The sequence below is a fragment of the Somniosus microcephalus genome, unplaced genomic scaffold (genome assembly GCF_052327205.1).
Source record: "Somniosus microcephalus isolate GS21.2 unplaced genomic scaffold, FLI_Smic_1.0 unresolved_chr1, whole genome shotgun sequence".
NCBI classification, from domain to species: Eukaryota; Metazoa; Chordata; class Chondrichthyes; order Squaliformes; family Somniosidae; genus Somniosus; species Somniosus microcephalus.
Window position 1 is genome coordinate 134,176,429 of NW_028225179.1, and position 22,121 is coordinate 134,198,549.

At 47.3% G+C, this 22,121-nt stretch overlaps 1 protein-coding gene across 3 annotated transcripts in view; it reads right to left on the reverse strand.

Moving 5' to 3' along the window:
- Positions 1–21,536, reverse strand: part of LOC147095897 (nuclear factor 7, brain-like) — an 85,466-nt gene extending 63,930 nt beyond the window's left edge. For 2 of the 3 annotated variants that reach the window (XR_015074835.1, XM_085974891.1), the window contains exon 1: positions 20,728–21,244. Coding sequence is in view for 2 of the 3 variants with exons in the window: in XM_085974891.1 (XP_085831017.1) it covers positions 20,728–21,138 (411 nt within the window). In the remaining variant the exon portion in view is untranslated. Of the gene's footprint in view, positions 1–20,727; positions 21,245–21,273 lie in introns of those variants that run through there. The other variant, XM_085974892.1, reaches the window with a different exon arrangement.
- Positions 21,537–22,121: the final 585 nt, after the last annotated feature.

Genomic DNA, 22,121 nt, shown 5'->3' on the forward strand with positions numbered 1-22,121 from the left:
TGGAGTCTGAGGATATAAAGAGCGCGGCAGAGCGAGGCCCGAGAGCGGAGGCAGCGGACCTGAGAGAGAGCGAGACTGGAGTCTGAGGATATAAAGAGCGCGGCAGAGCGAGGCCCGAGAGCGGAGGCAGCGGACCTGAGAGAGAGCGAGACTGGAGTCTGAGGATATAAAGAGCGCAGCAGAGCGAGGCCCGAGAGTGGAGGCAGTGGACCTGACAACAAAAACAAGGAGTGATGTCACAGGGAAGCAGGGAAGTGATTGGTAGGTCAGTATTAATCTCTTTACCTTGGGCATTGGTTTAAATTAAGAGCCGGGATTAAAAACTAAATGTACAAAAAGAGGGAGCTGATTGGTGAGTATCTGGTAAGTGTTTTTACTTGGCTTTCTTAAAGTTTTTAAGTTTGTTCCAGCTAGGTTAGTAAATAGTCTGTTAATTAGAGGTATGGCAGGGCTGCTCAAACCCATGGAATGCACATCCTGTGCCATATGGGAAGTCCTGGACACCTCCCGTGGTCTGGACGACCACATGTTCGGGAAGTGTCACCAGCTACAGCAGCTCGAGCACCGGGTAACGGAGCTTGAGCGGCAGCTGCAGTCACTGCTGTGCATCCGCGAGGCTGAGAGCTACGTGGATAGCACGTTTCAGGAGGTAGTCACCCCACAGCTTAAGAGGGTGCAGGCAGAGAGGGAATGGGTGACCATCAGACAGAAGAGGAGGACCAGGCAGGTAGTGCAGGAGTCCCCATAGCCCATCTTGCTCACCAACCAGTGGCAGGTAGTGCAGGAGTCCCCATAGCCCATCTTGCTCACCAACCAGTATTCAGTGCTGAGTACTGGTGAGGATAATGGTTCCTCTGGGGAGTGCAGCCAGAGCCAAGTCCACAGCACCATGGAAGGCTCAGCTGCACAGGTCGGGGGAGAGGGGTGGGGGAAGAGGAGAGGGAGAGCAATAATGATGGGGGATTAAATAGTTAGGGGAACAGACAGGTGTTTCTGCGGCCACAGACGTGACTGCAGGACGGTATGTTGCCTCCTTGGTTCCAGGGTCAAGGATGTCACTGAACGGCTTCAGGGCATTCTGAGGGGGCAGGGTGAACAGCCAGAGGTCGTGGTCCATATCGGTACCAACAACATAGGTAGGAAGAGGGGTGAGGTCCTGCAGGCAGAGTTTAGGGAGCTAGGAAAGAGGTTAAAAAGCAGGACCTCAAAGGTAGTAATCACTGGATTACTACCAGTGCCATGTGCTAGTGAGTACAGAAATAGGAAGATAGAGCAGATGAGTGTGTGGTTGCAGAGATGGTGTAGGAGGGAGGGCTTTAGATTCCTGAGGAATTGGAACCATTTCTGGGGGAGGTGGGACTTCTACAAGCCAGACGGGTTGTACCTCAATGGGAACGGGACCAATATCCTTGAGGAAGAGTTTGCTAGTGCTGTTGGGGAGGGTTTAAAGTAGCTTGGCAGGCGGATGGGAACCTAAGTATAGAGTCAATAGGGAGGGAAGAAAAACTGGAATTGGAAAACAAAAATGTAGAAAGTAAATTGGAAGGACAGAGGAATCAAGGGCTAGATAGTAGTCAACAAGGAGGTTTGCCCATACTAAATGGTATATACTTCAATGCAAGGAGTATAGCGAACAAGGCAAATGAGCTGAGGGCACAGGTAGATACTTGGGACTATGATATGGCTATTACAGAGACGTGGCTGAAAGAGGGGCAGGTATGGCAGCTCAACATTCCTGGTTACAGGATTTTCAGATGGGATAGAGAGGGAGGTAAAAAGGGAGGGGGGTTCGCGGTATTGATTAAAGAAACTATTACAGCTGTGAGGAGGGATGATATGTTGCAGGGATCATCAAACGAGGCCATAAGGGTCGAAGTGAAAAACAAAAAGGGGCGATCACACTGCTGGGGGTGTACTACAGTGAGAGGGAGATAGAAGAACAAATATGTAGACAAATTTCTGAGAAGTGCAAAAACTATAGGGCAGTTATAGTAGGGGATTTCAACTACCTCAATATTAACTGGGATAAAATTAGTGTGAAGGGTATAGAGGGTGCGGAATTTATAAAATGCTTCCAGGAGAACTTTTTTAGCCAGTACGTAGCAAGGCCAACAAGGGAGGGGGAGGTTCTGGACTTAGTTTTAGGGAATGAAGCTGGGCAGGTAGAAGGTGTATCAGTGGGGGAACATTTTGGTGCTAGTGACTATAATTCTGTTAGATTTAAGGTAGTTATGGAAAAGTACAAGGATAGACCGGGAATAAAAATTCTAAATTGGGGAAAAGCAAATTTTGCTAAGGTTAGAGAGGATTTAGCCATAGTGGACTGGAAACAGCTACTTGAAGGTAAATCAGGGTCAGAGCAGTGGGAGGCATTCAAGGAGGAGATCTGGAGGGTTCAGACCAAATATGTGACCTAAAGAAAAAAGGTGGGACTAACAAATCTAGAGCCCACTGGATGTCTGGGGACATACAGGGTAGGATGGAGGGAAAAAGGGAGGTGTATAACAGATACCGAGGGCTAAATACTCCAGAATCTTTGGAGGAGTACAGAAAGTGCAGGACTGCAATTAAAAAGGATATTAGGAAAGCAAATAGAGAGCATGAAAAATTCTGGGCAAGTAAAATCAAGGAAAATTCAAAGATGTTTAATAAATATATTAAGAGTAAGAGGATAACTAAAGAAAGGGTAGGACCTATTAGAGATCATGAGGGTAATCTGTGTGTGGAGGCGGGAGACGTCGGTAGGGTTCCTAATGAACACTTTGTGCCTGTTTTCACAAAGGAGAGGGGCGAAGCAGACATTGCTATCGGGGAGGAGAAGTGCGAAATATTAGATGAAATAAACATAGTGAGAGAGGAAGTATTAAGGGGTTTAGCAGCTTTAAAAGTGGATAAATCCCCAGGCCCGGATGAAATGTATCCCAGGCTGTTAAGCGAAGCAAAAGAGGAAATAGCAGAGGCCCTGACCATCATTTTTCAATCCTCTCTGACTTCAGGTGTGGTGCCGGAGGACTGGAGGTCTGCTAATGTGGTACCCTTGTTTAAAAAGGGAGAAAAGGATAGGCCGAGTAATTACAGGCCAGTCAGCCTAACCTCGGTGGTGGGAAAATTATTGGAAAGAATTCTGAAGGACAGGATAAATCTTCATTTAGAAAGACACAGATTAATCAAGGATAGTCAGCACGGATTTGTTCAGGGAAGGTCGTGTCTGACAAACTTGATTGAATTTTTTGAGGAGGTAACAAGGACGGTAGAGTCATAGAGTCATAGAGTTTTACAGCACAGAAAGAGGCCCTTCGGCCCATCGTGTCTGCGCCGCCCATCCATCCCTGTCCAGTCTAATCCCATTTTCCAGCATTTGGTCCATAGCCTTGTATGCATTGGCATTCCAAGTGCTCATCCAAATGCTTCTTGAATGTTGTGAGGGTTCCTGCCTCTACCACCCTTTTGGGCATTGAGTTCCACATTCCAACCACTCTCTGGGTGAAAAAGTTCCTCCTCAAATCCCCTCTAAATCTCCTGCCCCTTACCCTGAATCTATGCCCCCTTGTTATTGACCCCCCTACTAAGGGGAAAAGTTCCACTTTGTCTACCCTATCTATGCCCCTCATCATTTTGTATACCTCAATCAGGTCCCCCCTCAGCCTTCTTTGCTCCAAGGAAAAACAACCGCAGCCTGTTTAGTCTTTCTTCATAGCTGAGGCGCTCCATCCCAGGTAACATCCTGGTGAATCTTCTCTGCACCCTCTCCAAAGCAATCACATCCTTCCTATAGTGAGGCGACCAGAACTGCACACAGTACTCCAGCTGTGGCCTCACCAGCGTTTTGTACAGCTCCATCATAACCTCCCTGCTCTTATATTCTATGCCTCGGCTAATGAAGGCAAGTATCCCATATGCCTTTTTAACCACCTTATCTACCTGTTCCGCTGCCTTCAGGGATCTATGTACATGTACACCAAGGTCCCTCTGACCCTCTGTACTTCCTAGGGTCCTACCACTCATTGTGTATTCCCTTGCCTTATTTGTCCGTCCAAAATGCATCACCTCGCACTTTTCAGGGTTAAATTCCATTTGCCACTTTTCCGCCCATCTGACCAACCCGTTTATATCGTCCTGTAGCCTGAGGCTTTCCTCCTCACAATTGACCACCCCACCAATTTTCGTGTCATCTGCGAACTTACTGATCATACCTTTTACATTCTCATCCAAATCATTTATGTAGATCACAAACAACAAGGGACCCAGCACCGATCCCTGAGGTACCCCACTGGACACAGACTTCCAGTCACAAAAGCAACCTTCGACCATCACCCTCTGCCTCCTGCCACTCAGCCAGTTTCGGATCCAACGCGCCAAGGCACCCTGGATCCCATGGGCTCTTACCTTCTTGACCAGTCTCCTATGCGGGACTTTGTCAAAGGCTTTACTGAAGTCCATGTAAACCACATCCACAGCATTTCCCTCATCCACCCCCCTAGTCACCCCCTCGAAAAATTCAATCAGATTTGTCAGACATGATTTACCCTTGACACAGCCATGCTGACTATCCCCGATTAATCCTTGCCTCTCCAAGTGGAGACTAATTTTGTCCCTCAGAATTTTTTCCAATAATTTCCCTACCACAGATGTTAGGCTCACTGGCCTGTAATTGCCTGGTTTATCCCTGCTACCCTTCTTGTATAATGGTACTACATTAGCTGTTCTCCAGTCCTCTGGTACATCCCCTGTGGCCAGAGAGGTTCTGAAAATTTGTGTCAGAGCCCCTGCAATCTCCTCCTTTGCCTCCCACAGCAGCCTGGGATACATCTCGTCCGGGCCTGGGGATTTATCCACTTTTTGGCCTGCTAAAACCGCTAGCACCTCCTCCCTCTCGATGCTAATATGTTCAAGTATGTCACAGTCCCCTTGCCCGATTTCTATGTCTGCATCGTCTTTCTCCATAGTGAACACAGATGCAAAAAATTCATTTAAAACCCCGCCTACATCATCTGGTCCTACACACAGATTGCCACTTTGGTCCCTAATGGGCCCTACCCTTTCCCTGGTTATCCTCTTGCCCTTAATATACTTATAAAACATCTTAGGATTTTCCTTTATTTTGCTCGCCAGTGTTATTTCATGGCCCCTCCTCGCCCTCCTAATTTCTTTTTTAAGTATGCCCCTGCACTTTTTATACTCCTCTAGGGCTTCTTCCGTCTTTAGTCTTTTGTAACTGCCAAAAGCCCCCCTTTTATTTCTAATGCATTTTTGTATATCCCTTGTCATCCAAGGTTCCCTTTGCTTGTTGGTCCCACCCTTGACCTTTACAGGAACATGTTGGCGCTGTACTCTCTCTATTTCCCTTCTGAAAGTCTCCCACTGTTTTGATGTGGATTTTCCTATAAGTAGCTGCTCCCAGTCCACTTTGGCCAGATCCTGCCTTATCATATTAAAATCGGCCTTCCCCCAATTTAGAACCCTTATTTCCGGGCCGTCTTTGTCTTTTTCCATGACCACCTTAAATCTCACCGAATTATGGTCACTGTCGCCAAAATGCTCTCCTACTGATACTTCCACCACTTGCCCGGCTACATTCCCCAGAATTAGGTACAGTACCGCCCCCTCTCTTGTAGGACTTTCTACATGTTGGCTCAAAAAGCTCTCCTGGATGCACTTTAAGAATTCTGCACCCTCTAAGCCTTTCACACTCTGACTATCCCAATTTATATTGGGGAAGTTGAAATCCCCCACTATTATTACCCTATTATTTTCGCACTTCTCTGAGATTTGCCTACATATCTGTTCCTCTATCTCCCCCTGACTGTTTGGGGGCCTATAGTACACTCCCAGCAAAGTGCTTGCCCCCTTTTTGTTTTTAAGTTCTACCCATATGGCCTCATTAGAGGAACCCGCTAATATATCGTCCCTCCTTACAGCAGTAATTGACTCCTTAATTAATATTGCAACACCCCCTCCCCTTTTACACCCCCCTCTGTCTCGCCTGAAGATTCTATACCCCGGAATATTGAGCTGCCAGTCCTGACCCTCCCTCAATCATGTCTCCGTGATAGCAACAATATCGTACTCCCATGTGTTCAACAACAACTTCAGTTCATCCACCTTATTTGCAAGACTCCTTGCATTAAAATAAATGCCTTCCAGCCCTGCCATATTCCCTTTTGCCTTCACATATTTGCTCTGCCTTCCCAGCTGACTTGTTTTTTCCTCTGTATTTGGCTGTAAATCACCCCCTACTATAGCTCCACTCTGTACCCCATCCCCCTGCCAAGTTAGTTTAAACCCCCCCCAGCAGTGCTAGCAAACCTCCCCGCAAGGATATTGGTTCCCCTCTGGTTCAGGTGTAAACCGTCCGACTTGTACAAGTCCCACCTTTCCCAGAAGCAGACCCAGTGATCCAGGAAACTAAAGCCCTCCCCCCTGCACCATCCCTTTAGCCACGCATTCATCTGTTCTATCTTCCTATTCCTATACCCACTAGCACGTGGCACGGGGAGTAATCCAGAGATTACAACCTTTGAGGTCCTGCTCTTTAATCCTTCACCTAGCTCCTTAAATTCTTGCTGCAGGACCTCATCCCTCTTTTTACCTATGTCGTTGGTACCAATGTGGACCACGACCTCTGGCTGTTCACCCTCCCCCTCCAGAATGCCCTGCAGCCGCTCAGTGATATCCTTGACCCTGGCACCAGGGAGGCAACAAACCATCCTGGATTCACGTCTACGGCCACAGAAACGCCTATCTGTTCCCCTTACTATAGAATCCCCTACCACTATTGCTCTCCCACTCTTTTTCCCCCCTTCCTGGGCAGCAGGAGCACCCCCAGTGCCAGCAAGTTGGCTGCTGCTGCCTTCCCCTGGTGAGTCATCCCCCCCAACAGTATCCAAAGCGGTATACTTGTTTGAGAGGGGAATGGTCACAGGGGTCTCCTGCACTACCTGCCTGCTTCTATTGCTCCGCCTGGTGGTCACCCATTTCCTGTCTTCCTGTGCAGCCCTTCCCTGCGGTGTGACCAACTCACTAAACGTGCTATCCACGACCCTCTCAGCATCGTGAATGCTCAACAACCCATCCACCCGCAGCTCCAGCGCCTCAATGCGGTCTGCTAGTAGCTGCAGATGGATGCATCTCTGGCACACGTGGTCATCAGGGGCACCGGGGTCCCTGAATTCCCACATAGAGCAAGAGGAGCATATCACGGGGCTGGGCTCACCTGGCATGACCTTCCCTTTACTTAATTTAAATTAATTTACTACCACCAATTAAAAATATCTCTAAGGCGCTTGTATAGTCTACCAACAGTCCCTGCTACACCAGAAAAGACCCTAGTAACTATAAACTACAGAGTTAAAGTTTAAAAAAGAGAAATACTCACCAACCAATCACTTACCTGCTCCCTGGTGACGTCACACTCTGATTACTTTTTACCTCTCTCCTCTGCTGTTGATTTGATCGGGCCTCACCTCGCACTGCCACCGGTCACTGCCCCTTCACAGGTCCGATGCTCTGATCGGGCCTCACCTCGCACTGCCGCCGGTCACTGCCCCTTCACAGGTCCGATGCTCTGATCGGGCCTCACCTCGCACTGCCGCCGGTCACTGCCCCTTCACAGGTCCGATGCTCTGATCGGGCCTCACCTCGCACTGCCGCCGGTCACTGCCCCTTCACAGGTCCGATGCTCTGATCGGGCCTCACCTCGCACTGCCGCCGATTTGAATCTGCCGCCGCTTTTAACTGCCGCCGGTCACTGCCCCTTCACAGGTCCGATGCTCTGTTCGGGCCTCACCTCGCAGCTGCCGCCGGTTTGAATCTGCCGCCGCTTTTAACTGCCGCCGGTCACTGCCCCTTCACAGGTCCGATGCTCTGATCGGGCCTCACCTCGCAACTGCCCCTAGATGAGAGTAGTGCGTTTCATGTAGTGTATATGGAATTTAGCAAGGCTTTTGATAAGGTTCCACATGGCAGACTGGTCATGAAGTTAAAAGCCCATGGGATCCAGGACAAAGTGTCAAGTTAGATTCAAAACTGGCTCGGAGACAGGAAGCAGAGGGTAATGGTTGATGGGTGTTTTTGTGACTGGAAGGCTGTTTCCAGTGGGGTTCTGCAGGGCTCAGTACTAGGTCCCTTGCTTTTTGTGGTACATATCAATGATCTAGACTTGAATATAGGGGGTATGATTAAGAAGTTTGCAGATGATACTAAAACCGGCTGTGTGGTTGACACTGTAGAAGGAAGCTGTAGACTGCAGGAAGATATCAATAAATTGGTCAGGTGGGCAAAACAGTGGCAAATGGAATTCAATCTGGAGAAGTGTGAGGTAATGCATTTGGGGAGGGCTAACAAGGAAAAGAAATACACATTAAATGGTAGGACACTGAGTAGCATAGAGGAACAAAGGAACCTTGGAGTGCATGTTCACAGATCCCTGAAGGTAGCAGGCCAGGTAGATAAGATGGTTAAGAAGGCATACGGAATGCTTGCCTTTATTAGCCGTGGCATAGAATACAAGAGCAGGGGGGTTATGCTTCAAATGTATAAAACACTAGTTAGGCCTCAGCTAGAGTACTGCGTGCAGTTCTGGTCACCACATTACAGGAAAGATGTGATTGCACTAGAGATTTACAAGGATGTTGCTGGGAGTAGAGAATCTTAGCTATGAGGAAAGACTGGATAGGCTGGGTCTGTTTTCCTTGAAACAGAGGAAGCCGAGGGGAGACCTTATTGAGCTGTATAAAATTATGAGGGGCATAGATAAAGTGGATAAAAAGGACCCATTTCCCTTAGCAGAGGGGTAAAAACCCAGGGGGCACAGATTTAAAGTACTTGGTGGAAGGTTTAGAGGGGATTTGAGGGGAAATTTCTTCACCCAGAGGGTTGTGGGGGTCTGGAACTCACTGCCTGAAAGGGTGGTAGAGGCAGGAACCCTAACCCCACATTTAAAAAGTACTTGGATGTGCACTTGGGATGCTGTAGCCTGCAGGGCTACGGAGCAAGAGCTGGGAAGTGGGATTAGGCTGGATAGCTCTTTGTTGGCCGGCGCGGACACGATGGTCCAAAATGGCCCCCTTCCGTGCTGTAACTTTCTATGATTCTGTGAAATATTTTCTATCGGTCTTCATGGCAGAAGACACTAAAAGCATCCCAATAATGGATAATCAAGGGGCTATTGGGCTGAGGGGGGAACTTAAAACAATCACTATCACTAGAGAGAAAGTACTAGGCAAACTAATGGGACTAAAGGTGGACAAGTCCCCTGGACCCGATGGCCTGCATCCTAGAGTCTTAAAAGAGGTGGCTGCAGAGATAGTGGAAGCATTGGTTGTAATCTACCAAAATTCCCTGGATTATGGAGAGGTCCCAGCAGACTGGAAAACCGCAAATGTAACGCCCCTGTTTAAGAAAGGAGGGAGACAGAAAGCAGGCAACTGTCGACCAGTTAGCCTAACATCTGTCCTTGGGAAAATGCTGGAGTCCATCATTAAGGAAGTGGAAGCAGGACATTTAGAAAATCATAATATAGTCAAGCAGAGTCAGCATGGTTTTATGAAAGGGAAATCATGTTTGACAAATTAGCTGGAGTTCTTTGAGGATGTACCGAGCAGGGTGGATAAAGGGGAACCAGTAGATGTTGTGTATTTGGATTTCCAGAAGGCATTCGATAAGATGCCACATAAAAGGATACTGCAGAAGATAAGAGCTCACGGGGTTGGGGGTAATATATTAGCATGGATAGAGGATTGGCTAACTAACAAAAAACAGAGAGTCGGGGCAAATGGATCATTTTCAGGTTGGCAAACTGTAAATAGTGGGGTGCCGCAGGGATCAGTGCTGGGGCCTCAACTATTTCCAATCTATAGTAATGACTTGGATGAAGGGACCGAGTGTAATGTAGCCAAATTTGCTGATGATACAAAGATAGGTGGGGAAGCAAATTGTGTGGAGGACGCAAAGAATCTCCAAAGGGATATAGACAGGCTAAGTGAGTGGGCAAAAATCTGGCAGATGGAGTTTAATGTGGGAAAATACAAGGTTATCCACGTTGGCAGGAAAAATAAAAAGCAAATTATTATTTATGTGGAGAGAGATTACAAAATGCTGAGGTACAGAGGGATCTGGGGGTCCTTGTACATGAATCACAAAAAGTTAGCATGCAGGTAGAGCAAGTAATTAGGAAGGCAAATGGAATATTGGCCTTTATTGCAAAGGGAATGGAGTATAAAAGTAGGGAAGTCCTGTTACAACTGTACAGGGCGTTGGTGAGACCACACCTGGAGTACTGCGTACAGTTTTGGTCTCCTTATTTAAGGAAGGATATACTTGCATTGGAGGCAGCTCAGAGAAGGTTCACTCAGTTGATTCCTGAGATGAAGGGGTTGACGTATGAAGAAAGGTTGGGCCTATACTCATTGGAGTTTAGAAGAATGAGAGGGGATCTTATTGAAACATATTAAGATTCTGAAGGGGCTTGACAGGGTTGATGCAGAGAGGATGTTTCCCCTCGTGGGGGAATCTAGAACTAGGGGGCATAATTTCAGATTAAGAGGGCACCCTTTTAAATCGGAAATGAGGAGGAATTTCTTCTCTCAGAGGGTCGTGAATCTTTGAAATTCTCTTCCCCAGAGAGCTGTGGAGGCTGGGCCATTGAATATATTCAAGGCGGAGAGAGACAGATTTTTGAACAATAAGGGAGTCAAGGGTTTTGAAAAAGGGTTCACCCGAAACGTCGACTCTAATTTCTCTCCACGGATGTTGCCTGGCCTGCTGAGTTTTTCCAGCATTTTCTGTTGTTATTTCAGATTTCCAGCATCTGCAGTATTTTGCTGTCGTACGAGGGAGTCAAAGGTTATGGGGAGCAGTCAGGGAAGTGGAGTTGAGGCCAAGATCAGATCAGCCATGATCTTATTGAATGGCGGAGCAGGCTCGAGGGGCCGAATGACCTACTCCTGCTCCTACGTCTTATGTTATGTAGAGTTACGTGGATAGCACATTTCTAGAGGTGGTCACCCCGCAGCTTAAGAGTATGCAGTCAGAGAGGGAATGGGTGACCGCCCGACAGAAGAGGAGGACAAGGCAAGTAGTGCAGGAGTCCCCGGAGTGCATCGTGCTCTCCAACCAATATTCTGTTCTGAGTATTGGTGAGGGCGATGGTTCCTCTGGAGAGTGCAGCCAGAGTCCAGTCCATGGCACCACGGATGGCTCAGCTGCACAGGGGGGGAAGGAAAAAGAGTGGAAGAGCAACAGTGGTAGGGGATTTTATAGTTAGGGGAGCAGACAGGCGTTTCTGCAGCCATAGACGTTACTCCAGGATGGTACGTTGCCTCCCTGGTGCCAGGGTCAAGGATGTCACTGAGCGGCTGCAGGAAACTCTGAGGAGGGAGGGTGAACAGCCAGAGGTCATTGTCCACATTGGTACCAACGACATAGGCAGAAAGATTGATGAGGTCCTGCAGGCAGGGTTTAGGGAACTAGGAGAGAGATTAAAAAGCAGGACCTCAAAGGTAGTAATCTCCGGATTTCTCCCGGTGCCATGTGCTAGTGAGTACAGGAATAGGAGCATAGAGCAGATGAATGCGTGGCTGGAGAGATGGTGCAGGAGGGTGGGCTTTAGATTCCTGAGGCATTGGGACCATTCCTGGGGCAGGTGGGACCTGTACAGGCCGGTTGGGTTACACCTCAACAGAGCCGGGACCAATATTCTCGCGGGGAAGTTTGTTAGTGCTGTTGGGAGGGTTTAAACTAGCTTGGCAGGGGGATGGGCACCAGCATATAGGAGTAGCAAAGAGGAAAAAGGTGCATAAAAGAGTGAGTGTGTTGGATGGTACTAGAGAAGATAGTACTAGAGGCGGTAGTACTATATACTAGGTATATTAGATAGGAGCAGACTAAGAAAGACTACGAAAAATTCAAAACTGGGTTTAGAATGCATGTACATAAACGCACAAAGTGTGGTGAATAAGGTTGGTGAGCTACAAGCGCAATTAGCTGTGTGGCAATATGATGTTGTGAAAATAACGGGAACGTGGCTTAAAAACGGTGAGGACTGGGCACTTAATATTCAAGGGTACAAGGTGTTCAGAAAAGATAGGGAAGGAAATAAGGGAGGCGGGGTGGCAGTGCTGATAAAGGAAGACTTTGTAGTGTTGGAACGGAAGGATGTTCTTGAGGGGACAAGGACAGAATTCATTTGGTTAGAGTTGAGGAGCAAAAAGGGTATGATCACGCTATTGGGGGTATTCTATAGGCCTCCAAATAGTGAGAGGGAGGTAGAGGAGCAAATCCGCAGGGAAATCACAGAGATATGCAAAAGCTATAGAGTGGTGATATTGGTGTACTTTAATTACCCAAATATCGATTGGGATAATGCTAGGGTAAAGGGAAAGGATGGGGAGGAATTTCTGAAATATGTTCAGGAGCATTTCCTTGACCAATATGTTCTTGGCCCAACTAGGAAGGTGGCATTGCTGGATCTGGTGCTGGGGAATGAGGTGGGCCAGGTCGACCAAGTGTCACTGGGAGAACACTTGGGTTCAACTGACCTTTGCATCATAAGATTTAGATTAGCAATGGAGAGGAGCAAGGAACAATCTAGAATGGAACTTCTAAGCTGGAATAGGGCTAACTTCAATGGATGTGAAAGGATCTAGCCAGGGTAAAATGGAACCAAAGACTGACAGGAAAAACTGTAAAGGATCAGTGGGTGATCTTTAAGGAGGAGATGTTCCAAGTACAAGCTAGATACATTCCAACAAGAGGGAAGGGTAAGGGAACCAAAGCAAGGCTCCTGGGATGACAAGGGGGATAGAGAAGATGATGAAACAAAAAAAGAGGGTGTATGATGCATGTCAGGTGAATTCTTCAAGGGAGAACCAGACCAAATACAATAAGTTGAAAGCGGATGTGAGGATGTAAATAAGATTGGCAAAGAGTGAATATGAGAGTAGAATGGCGGTTAACATAAAAGGGAACCCAAAAATCTTCTACCGGCATGTAAACAGTAAGCGGGTAGTAAGAGGCGGGGTGGGGCCTATTGGAGACAATGAAGGTGATATAAGCTTAGAGGCGCAGGGCAAGGCTAGAATATTCAATGAGTACTTTGTATCAGTGTTTACTAAGGAGGTGGATGCTGACAAAATATCAGTAGAAGTGGAAAAGGTAGAAGCAATGGAAGAGGTGAAAATTGATAGACAGGAAGTACTAGAAAGGCTCAGGATGCTTAGAGTGGACAGGTCACCTGGTCCAGATGACTTGCATCCCAGGTTGCTAAGGGAATTGGGGGAGGAGATAGCCATAATTTTCCAATCTTCCCTAGATGCGGAGGAGGTGCCTGAGGATTAGAAAGTGGCAAATGTAACACCATTGTTCAAGAAAGGGTGTACTCTTTTTTTTTGATTGGGTGCTTAAACAAATCAACTGTAACTAATAAAACTTTAAATAAAACTTAACAAATTAAATTAAAATTTGATTTGCCGCGGTGATGATGCACTCCAGTCCCCGCGGCGCCCACCGGTCGCGGAAGGCCTTGAGCGTCAAGAAAGGGTGTAAGGACAATCCTAGTAACTACAGGCCGGTCAGTTTAACATCAGTGATGGGTAAAGTTTTAGAAACAATAATCAAGGAAAAAATTAACAGGCACTTGGAGAGGTTTAAGCTAATTAAGGAGAGCCAGCACGGGTTTGTAAAAGGCAGATCGTTTTTGACTAATCTAATTGAAATTTTTGATGAATTAACAGAGAGGATTGATGAAGGGAATGCAATGGATGTTATCTACATGGATTTTCGGAAGGCGTTTGACAAAGTAGCACATAGCAGGCTGGTTAACAAAATTGAGGCTCATGGAATAGGTGGGTCAGTGGCAGCTTGGATAAGGAATTGGCTTAAGGACAGAAAACAGCGAGTTTTGGTAAATGGCTGTTTTTCAGACTGGAGGATGGTAGACAGTGGTGTTCCCCAAGGGTCAGTGCTGGGGCCACTGCTTTTTTTAAGATATATAAATGACTTGGATATTGGAATACAGGGTAGAATTTCTAAATTTGCCGATGACACCAAACTTGGGGGTGTGGCAAACAGCGAGGATGATACCAATCGACTGCAACAGGACATAGAAAGGCTAGCAGAGTGGGCAGACAAGTGGCAGATGGAATTTAATACAGAGAAGTGTGAGGTGATGCATTTTGGCAGAAGGTACAGGGAAAGGTAATATACACCTAATGGCACAGTTTTAAAGAGTGTGCAGGGACAGAGGGACCTGGGAGTTAATGTGCATAGGTCCCTGAAGGTGGCAGGACATATTGAGGGAGTGGTTAGCAAAGCATATGGGATCTTGGGCTTCATAAGTAGAGGTATTGAGTACAAAAGTAGAGAAGATATGATGAACCTTTATAAAGCGCTGGTTAGGCCACAACTGGAGTATTGTGTCCAATTCTCGTCACCACACTTTAGGAAGGATGCGAAGGCCCTTGAGAGGGTGCAGAGGAGATTTACCAGAATGGTTCTGGGGATGGGGGATCTTAGCTACAAGGACAGGTTGGAGAAGCTGGATTTGTTTTCATTAGAGCAAAGGAGGTTGTGGGGTGATTTGATAGAGGTGTACAAGATTATGACAGGTTTGGATAGGCTAGACGGGGAAAGGCTGTTCCCACTAGTTGATGGTACAAGGACTAGGGGACACAGATTTAAGGTTTTGGATAAGAGATATAGGGGGATATGAGGAAAAACTTTTTTACGCAGCGAGTGGTGAGGACCTGGAACTTGCTGCCGACGGAAGTGGTGGAAGCGCAGACACGATGGGCCGGATTTTCCGATCGGAGGCTTCCCATGTGCGGAGGCCTCTGATCTGGAAAAATCTACGCACTTACCTGAGGGCTCCCGAGGTGCGTATAGTTCCGATCCTGGGCCTCTCCAACTCCAAGTGCGCAGCGCCCACGTATCCCAGGGACGCAGGCGGTTTGCAGTGTCCCTGGGATCACGTGGGCCATGGGGAGCCAATTAAAGAAGGGAATCTCCCTTCACACACTTGACAGATAGACCTGTCAAATATGTGAATGGACATCACCCCCAAAAACACTGTAAAACTTCAAATAAATTTTAAAAACACCATCACCTTTTTAAAATTAGTTGAAATTACGATAAATTAAATATTTTAAACAAAAATTTAATGAAAAAAATAATTAAAGCTTTTTAAGGGCTAAAAATAAACTTACCTTTTTTTAATGTATTTTAAAATGATAAATGAGTGGAAATTAAAAAAAAACTTTTTTCAACTCTTATCCTGGTAAAAGCGGGCCTTACACCTGCTTTTACCAGGCATAATAATTCTAAGGGTTTTCTGCGGGTGGAGCATCTCCAGAAAGCGGAACTATCCACCCTCAGAGGCCCTTCTCTAGGGCAGGTGTCCGATCTGTCAAGAGCTTTCTTCACAGACCGGAAACCGGCATTTCCGATGTCCCTATGGGTGCGTACATGTTGTGTATGTACCTTTAAGAGAGAACTGCTTTTATACTGTAGTACCGGCAGTGACCACACCTGTATATAAAGCCGTAGCAGGCTTCTGTACTTTCAGTTCCAGCATACCCTCTGTTCAGTAAACACCTGTTATTACCGTTCTCCTGCAGTCCGTGTGTTATTGATACGCGGACACTACAGTGGCGACGAGCAGGTTCAAACTTACCTGCAGTACTGCATCACCTCACGGGGATCCATCCCTGAAAAGAAGCTTCTTGGAGGTCGAAGCCAGAGCAACGGGCGTCGACCGTGGGCAACCGCCCAGTGATCCATCGGAGTTCAGAGAATCGCAGGGGAAGCTGTGGAGAGCTGGGCTTGGTTCTCCAGTCAAGGTGTCCCAGCAAATCAGGCTGGTAGCAGGTAGTGCGCTGACCCTTCCCGGACTGCGGCGGGCTAGAGCTCGATCGAGCGGCTCTGCAAGGGGGCCGAGCAGCGTCGTCGGGAAGAAAAAGAGAGAGGGTGGAGCGCACAGGGCGCGGCCGGTGCTCAAGAGTCGGGCAGCGTTAAAGAAAATAAAAAAGGGGAAGGAAAAGAGACGCGCAGTGGACAGCGTCGAAGAAGAATAAAACTAAGAAAATTAATTAACAAAAGAGAGACGCGCAGAAAGCCATGGGGCGCTGCCATTACTAGTTAGAACGCTAGGAGCAGCATTGGCAGCAGGGGGAAGAAGGAAAAGTGCGGGAGGCGCCATTTTAATCCATTGGGGAAGAAGGAAAAGCGCGGGAGGCGCCATTTTAAACCACCCAAGATGCCGAAGTGTGGCAGCATCACTGCTTTCGACAACAAAATAGAAGACTGGACCACGTATGTGGAAAGAATTGAAGTGTACTGCAAGGCAAATGAGGTGGCCGATGAAAAGAAGGCGTCGGTATTATTGAATTTGATGGGCGTGAGAACGTACGGCCTATTGCGGAATTTAATTACCCCAGCTAAACCAATGGAGAAAAGCTTTGAAGAGATTGTCAATGTCTTACAGGAACATCTAAACCCTACACCGCTGCTGATAGCAGAAAGATTCAAGTTCCATAAAAGAAACCAGCACAAAGACGAGAGTAATGCTGACTATCTTACGGAACTACGCAAGTTATCGAAACACTGCCAGTTCGGAGCAGGACTGGCAGATACCTTAAGGGATAAGTTTGTCCGCGGGCTGCAGAGTGAAGGAACCCAGAAACGACTACTTTCGGAAAAGGACCTTACGCTAGAAAAGGCTTTCAGCGTTGCAGTATCCTATGAAGCAACAGCACGGGGAGCTGCGGAAATACAACAGAAACCGCAAGAATATAGCACCAATGAAATGGCATATGGAGCAGAAAAGTGCTATCGCTGCGGCAGAACAACCCATGACCAGAAGGATTGCTGGGTTAAGGACAAAGTATGCGGGCAATGTGGAAAAGTGGGACACATAGCACGAGTCTGCAGGTCGGGAAAGAAAACCAACACTAAAAGAACTACTAAGGAAAAGTACAAGAAAGTACAAAAGATGACGGACAGTAGTTCAGAAGATCAGAAGAGTGATAATGACTCCGGGAGCAGGAGACTAAGTTGCCTAAAGTTACACAACGTGATCGCAAAGGAGGATCACCGAACCATTTGGGTCACCCTCATGATAGCAGGGTCCCAAGTAAAGATGGAATTGGACACAGGATCAGCCCTAACAGTCATGAATCGACGAGACTACGCGCGGCTATTCTCACACATACCCTTGAAGGACACGTCCATTGTCTTGAAGACATATACGGGGCAAAAAGTCTACCCCAGAGGAAAAATAAGGGTGCCCGTTAAATACAACGGCAAGGAAACAAAGAAACTGTATCTATATATACTACAAGATGGAGGACCACCATTATTGGGACGTGAATGGATCCGAAAAATACAATTGGATTGGCATTCCATTCAGGCGCTAACTGTGGCTGACAAAAAGGATGACGACATCACACCTGGATGACTGTCAAACATTCTAACTGACGCGAAAGAGGTGTTCCAGCAAGGACTTGGGACTCTAAAAGGCGTAACGGCAACGATAAAAATTGAAGATAACACAAACCCAAAATTTTTTAAGGCCAGACCGGTACCGTATGCGATCCGCCCAGCCGTCGAAGCAGAGCTGGAGAGTCTGGAGCGTTCGGGTGTGCTGTCCAAGGTGGACTGGAGCGAGTGGGCCACACCCATCGTTCCTGTAATGAAGAAATCATTGAGCAGCACGCCTGGGGAGCCGAAGAAGGTTCGCATATGTGGGGACTTTAAGGTAACTGTGAACCCAGTCCTTCACACAGTACAATATCCACTTCCGTGGATAGAAGATATTTTCGCCTCACTATCTGGAGGGAAACGCTTTACGAAGATTGATCTGGCCCAAGCGTATCTACAAATGGAGGTAGAAGAAGCATCTAGAAGATACCTCACGATAAACACTCACAAAGGTCTTTACCAGTACAACCGACTGGTATTCGGGGTAGCATCAGCTCCGGCTATTTGGCAGAGGGCAATGGAACAAGTCCTGCAAGGGATCCCGGGGACCCAGTGTTAGTTGGACGACATCCTGGTTACGGGCGGAAATGACAGTGAACACCTTGCCAACCTGGAGCAGGTGCTCACTAGATTACAAGAATATGGGCTACGAGCCAACTGCCCCAAATGCAAGTTTTTCAGGAAACAAATCTCGTATTGTGGCCACGTGATTGATGAAGAGGGATTACATAAGTCCCCAGACAAGATTGAGGCAGTAGTCAAGGCTCCAGCACCGGAAAATGTGTCGCAACTGAGGTCATTCCTCGGGTTGGTGAACTACTACCATAAGTTCTTGCCAAATTTGTCTACAATTCTGCACCCACTGAACGCCCTGCTGCAAACTGGAGTAGCATGGAAATGGAGTGATGAGTGTAAGCGTGCCTTTCAGAAATGTAAATGCTTAATCACTTCAAAAGAAGTATTGGCCCACTACAATCCAACACTACCGATTCGGTTGGCATGTGATGCGTCTCCCTACGGCATTGGAGCGGTGCTGTCGCACAAATTCCTTGACGGTTCAGAGAGGCCAATAGCCTTTGCGTCACGCTCGTTAACCTCAGCCGAGTGTAACTACGCCCAGATTGACAGGGAGGCCCTCAGCCTGGTGTGGGGGGGTGAAGAAGTTCAATCACTATCTGCACGGGCAGAAATTCACCTTACTGACTGATCACCAGCCTCTTGTCTCCATTTTTAACCCAAAGAAGGGCGTTCCGGTGATGACGGCGCAACGGCTGCAAAGATGGTCCCTTTTTCTAGGGGCACATCAATACGACATACAGTACAAGGGCACGAAACAGCATGGAAACGCTGATGGGCTGTCGCGCCTGCCGCTGCCTACGGTGGAGGAAGCACCTGCAGTGGACCCTGTTGAGATATTCCATTCGACCACAGTCAAATGTCTACCTGTTACAAACTCAAGTATAGAGAAGGAAACCCGAAATGACCCGACACTCTCTCGGGTCTATGATTTGACGGTGAAGGGATGGCCAGCACATGGCGACTCACTGTTGCCAGCATTCTCGCCAAGGAGAGAACAGCTGTCAGTGTGCCGGGGGACCTTGATGTGTGGATCCCGAGTGGTAATTCCACCCAAGTTGAGAGATAGAGTGCTCAATGAGCTTCATGAGGGTCATCTGGGAGGGGTAAAAATGAAGAGCCTAGCCAGGGCTTTTGTGTGGTGGCCGGGAATCGATAAAGAAATCGAGGAAATGACCAAGAGATGCACAGGATGCCAGAAAGTCCAAAACGCTCCACCATAGACCCCGCTACACCCATGGGAGTGGCCCTCATCTCCATGGCAACGGGTACACATTGATTTTGCTGGTCCATTTATGGACTCAATGTTTTTAATCGCCGTGGATGCACATTCGAAATGGCCAGAGGTCATCAAAATGTCCTCCACCACCACGGAGAAAACTATTGCAGTCCTACGGACCATCTTCGCCAGGAATGGCTTGCCAGAACAGATTTGCTCCGACAATGGACCACAGTTTGTGTCCGAGGATTTCCGGAGGTTTTTGAGGAATAATGGGGTAAAGCATTACACATCCGCCCCATATCATCCAGCCACAAATGGATTGGCTGAGAGGTTTGTTCAAACCTTTAAAAAAGCAATAAAGGCGATGTATAACGACAACATACCACTGCAACACAAGGTGGATAATTTCTTGTTTGCTTACCGGAATGCGACACATGCAGTCACCAACCAAGCTCCTGCCATGATGTTCTTTAACCGAAGGTTAAGATGTCGCCTGGATTTGCTCAAACCAAACATAAGACGAGATGTTGAGAATAAGCAATTCCAGCACATCAATGAGAAGCCAACCAGGAGCTTCAAGATAGGGCAACCAGTCTTGGCCCACGACTACCGAACAGAAAAATGGCAGCCAGGAACGATAGGCACACGGCAGGGACCACTAATGTACACAGTGGACGTTGGAGAGAGCATCGTGAGACGCCATGCTGACCAGATTCTAGAGTCACAGGAACAAGTCAAACCCATACCACAAGCATGCGCACCTGGTGATGAACCCGAAGTACAGATTGCGTCTACCTCAGAATCAGTGGTATTGGAAGCTGACGAACCAACCAATGACAATGAGCCAGAATCGACTCCGCCGCAAGAACAGGATACTCGAGAAAGGCGCTATCCAGACAGGATCAGGAAGCCTCCTCAAAGACTGAATTTATAAATGATTACTTTCAGCTGATGTATATAGTACAAAGAAAATTGTAATTGTAATTAATTATTATTTAATTGTTAAATGAATGTTATGTACTGTTTATCTAAAAGGGGAGCAATTGTTGTGTATGTACCTTTAAGAGAGAACTGCTTTTATACTGTAGTACCGGCAGTGACCACACCTGTCTATAAAGCCGTAGCAGGCTTCTGTACTTTCAGTTCCAGCATACCCTCTGTTCAGTAAACACCTGTTATTACCGTTCTCCTGCAGTCCGTGTGTTATTGATACGTGGACACTACAGTACACAGCACATAACCTGTAGGGATCGGAATATCTGGCCCGATGTTTTCAAGGGGAGACTGGATAGGCACTTGAGGGAAATAAACTTGCAGGGCTACAGGGATAGAGCGGGGGAATGGGACTGACTGGATTGCTCTACAGAGAGCCGACATGGACTGAATGGCCTCCTTCTGTGCCTTTATTACTCTATGTCTATGATTATTACTCTATGATAAAATCTGTTCCATTTTACCTTGTACATTTCAACAGCTTCTATAATCGGCAGGAAGTTGTGAGATTTGTGTTCCGGCGCATCTCTACAAATGGAACAGATCAGTTTCTTGTCAGTTTCACAAAACAGCTTCAGTTCTTCCTGATGTTCCTCACAGTGAAGTTTATTATCCTTCTCTTTCGGATCCAGGTTTAATTTTCGAGCTTTCTCCGCCAGACTGGCTAAGGTCCAATTAACCTTGAGGTTTCTTTCCGGAAACTCCTCTCTACATTCCGGGCAGGAGTTTCTCTCCTTCTGTTCCCAACACCGTGTGATACAGGAGCGGCAGAAGTTGTGTCCACAATCCAGTGAAACTGGATCGGTGAAGAATTCACGACAAACGGGACAAGTTGCCTCCTCGGTCCAACTCTCGGGCTGCTGCCTGGAAGCCATGTTCACGCTCAGCACTTCCTGATTCAACCCGCTTTCAGGTTCGATATTCCCGAGCTCCCGAACACCTTCGGCTCAGCGATTTCCCGAGCAAGTTCGCTGCAATACTCGGAGAATTAAATTCCTCCTTTAAACTCCAGCCGGATCCCGTCAATAGGTGTCGCTGTTGGACAATATTTCTCAACCAAGGATTTTTGTAGGTTTCCTGAAAAATCTTTTGTTGCGGGAAAACCGCACATTTGCTTTCTGTGCAGTGAAGGGCCGCATTAAACAAACCGACTGACTCCGTGCTTCAGTTTAATGTTGTCTGGAGCCGGGAAACACGCTCTAAAGGTGTAGAAATAATTGCTCTGATCCCAAATGTTTTGCAGATGATGTGAAGATGTCAGAGAATGTATAATTATCCTGGTATTGTTAAAATATTTAATTGCACCATCCTTCACACAGTGATATGCTTTTTATTAGAGTTTATTGATTTAATATAAGGTTTTGGAGGGGATGTGCCGTTATATTGCTCCATATGTTGGCCCGGATTTGTTGTTTGGAGCCACCTCTGGTCATATTTCAGGCCCGGGCAATTTGAAAGTGAGAGGTGGGCGAACTGGGCGGAGTCTCGCTGAATTCCCGGGGAGGAGGGCGCATCGTGTGTGGGGAAGAAGGCAGCCTCCTAACTGTGGAAACACATTCTTGTGTTCAATTCTCACCACAGCTGGCGGTGCCCGGGCACGGCCGCGCTACAGGAGCGCTTGTACAGGCCTCCAACTATCCAATCCCTAAAGCCCCTCTCTTTATCCGCGCAGATGTTGATCTGAGCAGCCACCGTTATCCGTGCAGATGTTGGTGTTTGCTTCCGACAGCTGGCGACTGCCCCCATTAAACCCCGAATGACTGTATCCCCCTCTCTTCAATGGTGCAGATCCTGGTGTGAGCTCCTTACAACCGGATCCGCCACAATAACCTGCCAAGTACATTGCGGAACAATCCAC